Source organism: Nerophis ophidion, linkage group LG15 (genome assembly GCF_033978795.1).
Source record: "Nerophis ophidion isolate RoL-2023_Sa linkage group LG15, RoL_Noph_v1.0, whole genome shotgun sequence".
NCBI lineage: Eukaryota > Metazoa > Chordata > Actinopteri > Syngnathiformes > Syngnathidae > Nerophis > Nerophis ophidion.
Window position 1 is genome coordinate 30,888,051 of NC_084625.1, and position 13,521 is coordinate 30,901,571.

At 40.4% G+C, this 13,521-nt stretch overlaps 1 protein-coding gene across 7 annotated transcripts in view; it reads right to left on the reverse strand.

The window, feature by feature from the left end:
• Positions 1 to 13,521, reverse strand: part of ctnnd2a (catenin (cadherin-associated protein), delta 2a) — a 747,299-nt gene that overhangs the window by 334,456 nt on the left and 399,322 nt on the right. For all 7 annotated transcript variants that reach the window (XM_061922003.1, XM_061922001.1, XM_061922002.1 and 4 more), the window contains exon 11: positions 9,182 to 9,355. In XM_061922003.1, the coding sequence (XP_061777987.1) occupies positions 9,182 to 9,355 (174 nt within the window). The remainder of the gene's footprint in view (positions 1 to 9,181; positions 9,356 to 13,521) is intronic.

Sequence of the window (13,521 nt, forward strand, 5' to 3'; positions counted from 1 at the left end):
AAATACATTGGCAACAATAGCATTATAAAAGGAATAAATATGGTAGGACATATGCTCAACTGTGAGAGGTGTTTCTAATGTTGCTGTTGTAAAATACACTGACAGATACTATAAAAATATATGATAATTTATTAAAAATACAACAATTAAGTCTCTCCTTCCAGTATGCTGCTGATGATGTATTCATTGATGAGAAGGCATCCGAGTACAAGATGCGTCGCCCATGCAGCGAGGAAATGATGCAGGCTGTTGGAATTCCATTTACATCTCATTTCTCCTACATCTTACACTCAAGTTTATCCCATGACTGTGCTTATTTTGGATTAAAGTCTATTGTCATTCATGGAAAACCATCTGTATTTGTCCAGAGAAGGCGGGAAGGCCAGATTTAACTGTAAAGAATTTTGAAGCGAGGGCTATTGAAAACAACGAGTTGACTCATGTGATTAATCACAAAACATTATCGTATTAATCATGTAAACATGCAGATTAATCACACAATTTATTTTGAGCGCACTTGCTCCTTTTTTTTAGTAAGTGTGCGTTGTTATACGGTCAATGATCAAGCAGGGGTTCCCAAACGTTCTGCCCCATTGCGTGTGTATGTATATTTTATATATATATATATATATATATATATATATATATATATATATAAAATAACCCCCCGTACCAGAAATCACTTGATGAAAGCGGATACAACTTCACCCTCACCTATGAACCCACGCCAGGAAACCAACCAAAAAAGAGCAGAAAACGAAACAACATCATCTGGTACAACCCCTCATTCAGCAAAAACGTCTCAACCAATATCGGCCACAAGTTCCTCACTCTGATCGACAAACACTTCCCCAAAGGCAACACCCTAAGAAAAATATTCAACAAGAACAACATTAAATTAAGCTACAGCTGTATGAATAACATACAACAAATCATTTCAAACCACAACAAAGCAATTGCAAAAGGACTGCCTACCCCCCAGGCTAAACGACTCTGAATGTAAGGAATGTAATTGTCGGAAGAAACCTGATTGCCCTCTCAACGGGGGGTGCTTACAAACATCAGTCGTTTACCAAGCAAAGGTAACACGCAAGGACATTAGCACATCCGACACGTACGTAGGATTAACCAAAAGAGTGTTTAAAGCCAGATGGAACAATCACAAGGCCTCCTTTAGAAACCAGACCTTGCGGAATTCTACAGAACTCAGCAAGCCCATTTGGAAACTCAAAGACAATAATGTTGAATATTCACTAGCATGGCAAATTCTTGCATCCAGCACACCTTACACCAGTGGTAATAAAAGATGCAACCTATGCTTGAAAGAGAAACTGTTTATTATATATCATCCAGACCTGTCATCCCTCAACAAGCGCAGTGAAATCATTTCAACATGCCGCCACAGACGGAAACAACTCCTAGGTAACACATGAGCCAATCACCACGCCCCTACGCCTGCCTGTACCCACCCACTCTGTGCCCTATATAAACCATTGTATGTGAATGCTTCCATTAAAATCTCCTAATGACTGAGGGAACCCCTGATGAAACAGTTCTGTAGAGATGAAGTAGTCTTGTGATTTTTCCCACACACACATACATATGTATATATATATATATATATATATATATATATATATATATATATATATATATATATATATATATATATATATATATATATATATTTAGCCACCGATTGTGCAAGTTCTCCCACTTAAATTGATGAGAGAGTTCTGTAATTTTCATCATAGGTACACTTCAACTGTGAGAGACAGAATGTGAAAAAAAATCCAGGAATTCACATTGTAGGAATTTTAAAGAATTTATTTGTAAATTATGGTTGAAAAAATGTATGTGGTCAACCATTCAAAGCTCTGACTGATGGAAAAGGGAAGGAGGTTTTGGCTCAAAGTCTCACGATACATGGCCCCATTCATTCTTTCCTTAACACGGATCAATAGTCCTGTCCGCTTAGCAGAAAAACAGCCCCAAAGCATGATGTTTCCACACCCATGTTTCACAGTAGATTTGGTGTTCTTGGGATGCAACTCAGTATTCTTCTTCCTCCAAACACGAAGAGTTGAGTTTATACCAGAATGGATACATGGATGATACAGCAGAGGATTGGGAGGATGTCATGTGGTCAGATGAAACCAAAATAGAACTTTTTGGTACAAACTCAACTCGTTCAGCTGTAGCTCAATTTAATGCTGTTTTTGTTGAATACTTTTCTTAGGGTGTTGTCTTTGGGGAAGTGTTTGTCGATCAGAGTGAGGAATTTGTGGCCAATATTAGTCGAGACGTTTTTGCTGTATGGGCGGTTGTACCAGATGATGTTGTTTAGTTTTCTGCTCTTTTTTGGTTGGTTTCCCGGCGTGGGTTCGTAGGTGAGGGTGAAGTTGTATCCGCTTTTATCAAGTGCTTTCTGGTATGGGGGGGTTGCTTGGTCGAATTCAGCTTTGCTAGATGACAGCATCGATAGTCTTTTATTAATTCCGGTAGGTATTCTTTTCGTGGTAGTGGGTGGGTGGTTGCTGTCATGGTGCACGTTATGGAGTGTTGTGTTGGGTTTCGTGAATGGTTGGTAGCTGTTATTTCTCATATATATATATATATATATATATATATATATATGTATTTAATATATGTATTTGTAAATGATGGTGGAAAATAAGTATTTGGTCAACCATTCATGGATGGAAGGAGGTTTTAGCTCAAAATCTCACAATACATGGCCCCATTCATTCATTCAAAAACAGCCCCAAAGCATGATGTTTCCACACCCATGCTTCACAGTAGGTTTGGTGTTCTTGGGATGCAACTCAGTATTCTTCTTCCTCCAAACAAGACGAGTTGAGTTTATACCAAAAAGTTCTATTTTGGTTTCATCTGACCTCATGACATTTTCCCAATCCTCTGCTGTATCATCCATGTATCCATTTTGGTATAAACTCAACTCGTTGTGCTTGGATATATATATATATATATATATATATATATATATATATATATATATATATATATATATATATATATATATATATATATATATATATATATATATATATATATATATTGGCAAGATGGCGGCGCCCGGACGGGCTGCGACACTGCGGTGCTCTTGCTAAAGATGGAACATTTGGCGGAAATGCCGGACAGTTCTGCAGACTTCATGGCTGGCTCGCATCGTGGTCACTCCGTGATCACGTACGACCGCCAGACACTTCTGGATATGGACATATTGGGCCGTTTTGGACTGATAGACGCGGGCGTGCTAAACATGCTAACTAGCATGGGGATACGTCGGCGGCTACATCCAGCGGCCTGTGAAGCAGCGGAGTCTAGTAGCAGCGGGGGCCGTCTACGGAGCAGACGCCAGCGGTGTGATCGGAAACGCGGATGTCGAGCGGGGCTAAAAACAAAGCAGAAGGCTAATCCCCACAGAACACCACTTTACTCCACCCTGAAGACGATTTAAATAAGGGATGCGAGACTACTGGTCTGGGTAAGGAGTCAGTTAAATTAGAACAAGTTTTTTCTGCTTTGAGTGTTTCAGAGTTGGACATGTGTTTTACTGAGGTGGCTAACTATGATGCGTGCAGTTTATCAAAGCAACAAACAAACAATCGGAAAATCCCCGTTACTGAGGAGGCTAACCATGACGCGTGCAGTTTATCAAAGCAACAATCAAACAATCGGAACATTCCCGTCGTATCAATTCCTAGATATGGTCGTAATTATACTGAATGCACTGGGCATAATAAACACAACATTATTAATATTGCTACTACGGATAATTTGATCAAAAATTCCCTAAAACAGCCCACTACCTATAATATAGGTTTTTTAAACATAAGATCATTGTCTCCCAAAACGTTGTTAGTTAATGATATCATCAGAGACAACAATCTTAACGTCATCGGTCTCAGTGAAACCTGGCTTAAACCAAACGACTTTTTTGCGCTAAATGAGGCATGTCCTCCTAACTTTACACATGCGCATATTGCCCGTCCGCTTAAAAGGGGTGGGGGGGTCGCACTAATATACAACGAAAACTTTAACCTTAGTCCTAACATAAATAATAAATATAAATCGTTTGAGGTGCTTACTATGAGGTCTGTCACACCGCTGCCTCTACACCTGGCTGTTATCTACCGCCCCCCAGGGCCCTGTTCGGACTTTATCAATGAATTCTCAGAGTTCGTTGCTGATCTAGTGACACACGCCGATAATATAATCATAATGGGGGACTTTAATATCCATATGAATACCCCATCGGACCCACCGTGCGTAGCGATCCAGACTATAATTGATAGCTGTGGTCTCACACAAATAATAAATGAACCCACGCATCGCAACGGTAATACGATAGACCTAGTGCTTGTCAGGGGTATCACCGCTTCCAAAGTTACGATACTCCCGTATACTAAAGTATTGTCCGATCATTACCTTATAAAATTCGAGGTTCAGACGCATGTTCGTCAAACTAATAATAATAATAACTGCTATAGCAGCCGCAACATTAATACGGCCACAACGACAACTCTTGCTGACCTACTGCCCTCGGTAATGGCACCATTCCCAAAGTATGTGGGCTCTATTGATAACCTCACTAACAACTTTAACGACGCCCTGCGCGAAACCATTGATAACATAGCACCGCTAAAGTTAAAAAAGGCTCCAAAAAAGCGCACCCCGTGGTTTACAGAAGAAACTAGAGCTCAGAAATTATTATGCAGAAAGCTGGAACGCAAATGGCGCACGACTAAACTTGAGGTGCACCATCAAGCATTTAGTGATGGTTTAATAACTTATAAACGCATGCTTACCTTAGCTAAAGCTAATTATTACTCAAATCTCATCCACCGTAATAAAAACGATCCTAAATTTTTGTTTAGTACGGTAGCATCGCTAACCCAACAAGGGACTCCTTCCAGTAGCTCCACCCACTCAGCTAATGACTTTATGCAATTCTTTAGTAAGAAAATTGAAGTCATTAGAAAGGAGATTAAAGACAATGCGTCCCAGCTACAACGGGGTTCTATTAACACTGACACGATTGTATATACGGCGGATACTGCCCTCCAAAATAGTTTCTCTCGTTTTGAGGAAATAACATTAGAGGAATTGTTACAACGTGTAAATGGAATAAAACAAACAACATGTTTACTTGACCCTCTTCCTGGGAAACTGATCAAGGAGCTCTTTGTATTATTAGGTCCATCAGTGCTAAATATTATAAACTTATCACTTTCCTCGGGCACTGTTCCCCTAGCATTCAAAAAAGCGGTTATTCATCCTCTTCTTAAAAGACCTTACCTCGATCCTGACCTCATGGTAAACTACCGACCGGTGTCTCACCTTCCCTTTATTTCAAAAATCCTCGAAAAAATTGTTGCGGAGCAGTTAAATGAACACTTAGCGTCTAACAATCTATGTGAAACCTTTCAATCCGGTTTCAGGGCAAATCACTCGACGGAGACAGCCCTCGCAAAAATGACTAATGATCTATTGCTAACGATGGATTCTGATGCGTCATCTATGTTGCTGCTCCTCGATCTTAGCGCTGCTTTCGATACTGTCGATCATAATATTTTATTAGAACGTATCAAAACACAAATTGGTATGTCAGACTTAGCCCTGTCTTGGTTTAACTCTTATCTTACTGATAGGATGCAGTGTGTCTCCCATAACAATGTGACCTCGGACTACGTTAAGGTAACGTGTGGAGTTCCCCAGGGTTCGGTCCTTGGCCCTGCACTCTTCAGCATCTACATGCTGCCGCTAGGTGACATCATACGCAAATACGGTGTTAGCTTTCACTGTTATGCTGATGACACCCAACTCTACATGCCCCTAAAGCTGACCAACACGCCGGATTGTAGTCAGCTGGAGGCGTGTCTTAATGAAATTAAACAATGGATGTCCGCTAACTTTTTGCAACTCAACGCCAAAAAAACGGAAATGCTGATTATCGGTCCTGCTAGACACCGAACTCTATTTAATAATACAACTCTAACATTTGACAACCAAACAATTAAACAAGGCGACACGGTAAAGAATCTGGGTATTATCTTCGACCCAACTCTTTCCTTTGAGGCACACATTAAAAGCGTTACTAAAACGGCCTTCTTTCATCTCCGTAATATCGCTAAAATTCGCTCCATTCTGTCCACTAAAGACGCTGAGATCATTATCCATGCGTTTGTTACGTCTCGCCTCGACTACTGTAACGTATTATTTTCGGGTCTCCCCATGTCTAGCATTAAAAGATTACAGTTGGTACAAAATGCGGCTGCTAGACTTTTGACAAGAACAAGAAAGTTTGATCACATTACGCCTGTACTGGCTCACCTGCACTGGCTTCCTGTGCACTTAAGATGTGACTTTAAGGTTTTACTACTTACGTATAAAATACTACACGGTCTAGCTCCATCCTATCTTGCCGATTGTATTGTACCATATGTCCCGGCAAGAAATCTGCGTTCAAAGGACTCCGGCTTGTTAGTGATTCCCAAAGCCCAAAAAAAGTCTGCGGGCTATAGAGCGTTTTCGGTTCGGGCTCCAGTACTCTGGAATGCCCTCCCGGTAACAGTTCGAGATGCCACCTCAGTAGAAGCATTTAAGTCTCACCTTAAAACTCATTTGTATACTGTAGCCTTTAAATAGACTCCCTTTTTAGACCAGTTGATCTGCTGTTTCTTTTCTTTTTCTTCTATGTCCCACTCTCCCCTGTGGAGGGGGTCCGGTCCGATCCGGTGGCCATGTACTGCTTGCCTGTGTATCGGCTGGGGACATCTCTGCGCTGCTGATCCGCCTCCGCTTGGGATGGTTTCCTGCTGGCTCCGCTGTGAACGGGACTCTCGCTGCTGAGTTGGACCCGCTTTGGACTGGACTCTCGCGACTGTGTTGGATCCATTGTGGATTGAACTTTCACAGTATCATGTTAGACCCGCTCGACATCCATTGCTTTCCTCTCTAAGGTTCTCATAATCATTATTGTCACAGACGTCCCACTGGGTGTGAGTTTTCCTTGCCCTTATGTGGGCCTACCGAGGATGTCGTGGTGGTTTGTGCAGCCCTTTGAGACACTGGTGATTTAGGGCTATATAAGTAAACATTGATTGATTGATATATATATATATATATATATATATATATATATATATATATGTATATATATGCACACACATATATATATATATATATATATATATATATACACATGTACATATACACACACACACACACACACACACACACACACACACACACACACACATATACTTATATACATATATATATATATATATATATATATATATATATATATATATATATATATATATATATGTATACATACACAAATGTATTCACTTTTTTGAGTTGATTTTTAATGTCCTGCAGGTTAAGATGAAGCGCGGTGGCGGCAGTTGTGAGCGAAGCCCATTCACTTCAAACTGATACGATACTCTTATTAGCGTGTGTGACGGTGAGGGACTTTTGAGGAGGAAAGTTTGTTGTTACAAATTTTTGTGTGGTGTTGCCTCCATATTTGGGATTAATCCAAGCTAATCATCATATACCTGTTTTTTTTTTTTTAATGCGTAGCAGTGGCACTTGAACTAAATGTGATTTAGAGTCCACATCTCTAACGACTTTTCCTGGACAGTCAACACCACATCAATCATCAAGAAGGCTCAGCAGCGGTTACACTTCCTGAGAGTCATCGGAAGTACAACCTGAAGCCTGACTTGCTGCTGACCTTCTACCGCTCGTCCATCGAGAGCCTGCTGACCTACTGTACTACAGTATGGTACGGCAGGTGCACTGCAGCAGACAGAGAGAGGCTGCAAAGAGTGGTCAAGATGGCTCAGAAGATCATCGGCCGCCCTCTCCCCTCTCTGATGGACATCTACACCTCCTGATGCCTCAACAGAGCCAGTGCCATCATCAAGGACAATACCCACCCTGGCTCTGACCTGTTCCACCTGCTGCCCTCTGGGAAGCACTACAGGTGCATTAAAACCAAGACGAACAGGCTAAAGAACAGCTTCTTTCCCAGGGCCATACCACCCTGAACGGACTGCCCCATTGATCCTCATAAATGCCTTCTCTTCGGTGTAATAACCCATTTCACCAACGACCCTGTTTCTTCATGTAGACATTCATGTATATATTCATTTCACCCACTGTATAGAATGTACATTTGTAAAAAAAAAAAAAAAAACACTTCTATATTTTATATCACTTCTATACTTTTATCTCTTCTATATTTTTTTATATTTTTACATATTTACACATTGTTTTCTGAATGCACACATCGCACTGTATGGAATGGCCTCAATCTCGTTACCCTGCGTAATGACAATAAAGCTGATTCTGATTCTGACTGTGTTTCATATTTTCATTGGTCAGCTATAAATACCGGTAGCCGTATAATTAGTCCAGATCCTTACAGTTAGGGCCGTTGCTCGGAACTATTGGGCCCCTGAAAGAGTATCGGTGTGGGCCCCTATACCCGATTCAATGTTCTTGTTTTTTGGTGTTCTTGACGGTGCCTTGTCTAAAACACTAACTATGTTTCCTTTTTTATGATTACCCATTCAACAAGTCACAGTACAAATATGTAAATTATATATTAGTAGTGGACTTAACATTTTTGTATTTAGGCTATTCAAATGTCCCACTAATTACACATTTTACAAGACCACATTGAACACACTCTGATACCGTGGGGAGTTTGGTAGAAGGCGGGGTTCGACCCAGGAACCCTCGGGTTGCTGGCACAGCCACTCTCCCAACCGCGCCACGCCGTCCCGTGTGTGTTTTATTTTTGACCCAGTTTAACTTGTTACATCTTATGAGGCACTTAAGAACATTAAAAAGGCACAATAAAGATATACATCAGATACTACACTCATTTTTGCACTACATATTTGTTATTAGAGACTGTTTCATGTTTTGTTTTGTTTGGTTTTACTCTTAATACTGGTTGATATCATTTTACACTTTAATTACAGCATACATTTACAATTTTGCTGTACAGTTAGTAAAGTCTGTATGTTGGACAGTGGAGTTCAGTGGAGTTCCTATCATTCTTAAGGAATGGAATAGTTTGTAAAGATAAATAAAATCAGATTAACAGTTTGCCCATTTAAATGTAAAAAGTGCCTACCGGTGTTGTTGCGATAGGGGCCAGTGTCTGGCCCTTGGCTCTGGCTGAGGCTCCTCATTGGACCCTTGTTGTGGTAGACACGTTCCTCATAAATGGGGTCTATATGGTGCTCTGGGGACCCCAATGGTCGAAGAGGCTCCTGGCTGTGCTGACTGCTGTATGAGCCACGTGAGGCTGCAGAAAAACACCGAAAAAAAAAAACGTAAAAACAAACTCAAAGATGAACAGGTCAGATGGGACAATGCAATGAATGGATGGCGGTCAAAATAACCCTGAAAGCTTAAGAGGGTAAAGGAAAAATGAGGTGAAGTTGAACTATAAGTGCATTATTATAAAAGACAAGCAAAAAGAGAAGTAACAAGTGTTACAAGAGGGCATAAAAAGGACTATGTTTCTCTACTGCTGTAGAATGTTACATTTACATAAAGATAGTGGTCCGTTCAAAAAGCACACATTTAAGATGGGTGTGAAATACACCAAGGTGACATGCACACTGGAAGAAAAACAGATAGTGATTAGCAGGTAATAACAAGAGAAAGATGTCACTGCATTTCATTCATTTTTCATTAATCTCCACTGAACACATTGCTGTTTGTCAGCAATAAAATAATGAGACGCTGTGTGTTTGGCAGGAGGCCCAAATTCACATGCTTTGACAGCAGGCATTTGTTCATTACATTGCACAACTGTCGAGCAGGGAGGGGCCTCACTTTGACGACAAGATGAGCTCAATTCAATCAGAAAAGGACTGGGAGAACATGAAAATGAGGCAGTACGGCTGAGTTGGGAAAGCAGACAAAGTGGGAGGATTTAATCACATACATGATGACATAGAGTGAGAGAGAATGAAGGTCCAGTGAAGCTACACCTTCATGTCATATTAGGGCTTAGTCGACAGCGAGTTGCGTGCTGCGATTTAAACCTTTAAGTGACTGCCCTATAAATGTTACCCTTTTATTGACCAGGGATGTAATGATATAAAAATATCATATCACAGTTATCGTGACCAAAATCATCATGGTTCTCATTATTATCGCGGTAATGAATGTGCTCAAAAAGTACTTAAACATACTCTTTTGACAAAGTTATGATTTTTTTAATGACTATAATAAATAATTGTTAAAAAACCCACTAATTGTTGTGTTTTGTATTTCTTCTGCTTCACCGATAGTGTTTTAGTCTTAGTGTTATATCTGTTTCAATGGCGAAGCGTTCATTGTTTTAAATATCGGTTTGTACTGTAGCATTATAAGTTGTATTTAAATGAAAAGTGCAAAACAAATAAAACTATTATAATTTATTATTTCTGGCAGGAGTCCTACTCTGTTCAGAGGTCCTTGGACGCACCGTGAAACACCTTTGAGCTGTTTAGCTCATTTACGCTCATCAAAGCTCTGAGAATTATGCTCATGGTTTTTGATGCCACCTGGTGGTGACGGGGCACGATTACACCATAATCGACGAGACAAGAATGTGATTCATTCGGGTTTAATGGAAAGAGCACAGTGATGTACCAGAATTACAGTCTAGGGGCCAAAATGTTTTTTTAAGAGAAAGTGTGTATACTAGAGATGCACGGTTTGCGGTCTCATTCACGGAGTCTACGGATAAACCGCGGGTCGGGCGGGTGACATGACGAAAAAATATATTTTAATTAGATTCGGGCAGGTGGCGGTTGAACCATTCGGAAATATACATGGTTCAGGGATCGGTATCCTTTACCATTCAAAGAGCCATTTAGGACCCGTGTTACAAAGCGAAGAAGACAATAGGAGACGTAAACATTCTTTAGAATGACAGCCGGCAGTCACCCAATTAATAAGTATTAAGGCGTGCTATGAAGCCATTGGCTTTGTCGCCTTCTACAGCAGGTACGATCTGCTTGTCAGTCCAGCAACATGTTGTCTGTCGGACACACGCACACGACTGCAAGGCATACTGGGTGACACAGAGTAAACTAATGGTTGTGATATAAACAATTTTAACACTCTTAGTAATATGCGTCACGCTGTGAAGCCACACCAAACAAGAATGACAAACACATTTCGGGAGAACATCCTCACAGTAACACAACATAAACGCAACACAACAAATACCCAGAATCCTTTGCATCCATGATAATTCCTGACTATTTTATACACCCCGCTAGCAACAAACAGCGTGGCGCATATTAGTAAGAGTGTTAAAATTGTTTATATCACAAGCAGCAGTGTACTCTGTATCACCCAGTATGCCTTTCAATCTTGTACGTGTGACTGCGGAAGTTACATTCAACATGTTGCCGGACTAACAATCGGTTTGTACATCTTGTTGAAGGTGTCAAAGGCAATGGCTTCACAGCACTCCTTTATTCTTGTCATCAGGATGAACACCATTGGATAATCGCGAGAACGTTAGCGGCTCCCATTGTCTTCTTTAATCTGTGAAATGGGTTTAAATAGGTCTTTGAGTGGTAAAGGTGGCCGACCTCTGATGTATGTCAACAGGCGGGTGGCGGGCAGATGCGGTTCTCATAAAATGTTGGTTCGGGTGGACAGCGGGTAGATGACGACTTTGGTGATGCGGTTGCGGATGATATAATCGCCAATCCGCGCATCTCTAGTGCATACTTTATATTTATATTCGATTCTACCAATGTTGCAATCTAAAACACAATGCAATTTTAAAAAAAAGGAAAATATTAATAATCTTTAAAACTCCCAGGCAAAATGTCAGACTGCTAACCCTCAAACTGAACAACCGTATACCATAAGCAACACTTGTAATGCCTGTTTTGGGCCCTTGGGTGCAAATGGGTTAATGCGGTGAAAACCCTGCAGCATTTCAAAGAAATCAGAACATCAATAAATTAGGAGACAGAATAATATCCACACAATGCCACAACACCGTGAGCCATACTGTATAATGCATACCGGTATGTTCCTTGACTGCACTTAAAAGTAGAATATATGTAGAATATCCATCCATCCATTTTCTACCGCTTATTCCCTTTTGGGGTCGCGGGGGGCGCTGGCGCCTATCTCAGCTACAATCGGGCGGAAGGCGGGGTACAAATTCATATTATTAATATATTATATATTATATATTATATATATAATATATGATATTATTATTATTATTTATTATTATCATTGTCTATTGTGAGCGAACTGTGGTGCTTAATTTCCCCCAGGGATCAATAAAGTACTTTCTATCTATAGATATGAATGAGTCGATACAACACACATCTTTGATCTGCATGCTTACAGTGACCGTGGGCAAAAGATCTGGGCATTGCGTGGTTTTAGAAAGCAAAGAAACTAAAACAAGGATGACTGAACAACACACAAACGCCTCACTGAATAGGATGATTTAGTATTCGCATATTATTTATCACTATGTATTATGATAATAAGAGAAAAGAGAGCTATTTAAAGGAGTGGGTTTGACCCGAGGCGGAAAATATCTTGTGTCCATTTTGTGTTGAGCTGTTTGAAAAAGCAGTAGCAAATATTTGAGTAAATCAAACATATGGCCCAGTCCCATGTTGGGTGTGCACTTTAATAAGGAAAACTAGATTTACAGCGATCATATTAAGATTTGTTTCTACATTATAAACACTTCTTTGTGGTCTATATACAGTAACATGTAATGATGCAGGGTCTTCAGTCAAAATGTTGCATGGATTATGTTTCACAGACCATCTTCAAGCCGCTTTCTGATGAGCTGTGTTTCCATTACCCTTGGAAATTAGCAAAACCTACATATTGCAATAAGAAACTCGTATTGGAAACACCCATTTTTCGAAAAACCTCCAAAATATTGCAAAGACAATTCTAAGCTCTCATGAGGTGGTTATTCAGAGGTTTCGATATTGAAGTGTGTCGCAAAAGCATGATAGAAATACTTTTATTTCTCGCATTTACACGGCCTCTAAATACCGAACCGGCGGGGCGCCAAAGCACGACAACTAGGGCAGAAGAGTTGTCTTGGTCTCGCTTCCAATCGGTCGGCTGGGGGGAGCGAGACGGCCCGCCAATTATGGCCGACCAGCAGGCTCAGAGACCCGCATATCCAAACAATGTTGAGGGGGGCCGTAAATACACAATGTCTGTAAATTCCTCGTTCACAATTATCTCCAAACTCTCTTCACGATATGCCCTTTTGTGAGCGTTCTTATTTATGTGCCTCCACTTTGACTGTGTATTCTTCCCATTAGCCTACTTTTAACACTTTCCTATTAAGTTTACTGACAGATATAAGTTAGAACTATACGCTACCTTATATTAGAAATGGCAACAGCGGAGGATGCATGTGCATGTACGAGCCAGTCTGCTCCACAACAAGTAGATAATGAAAAA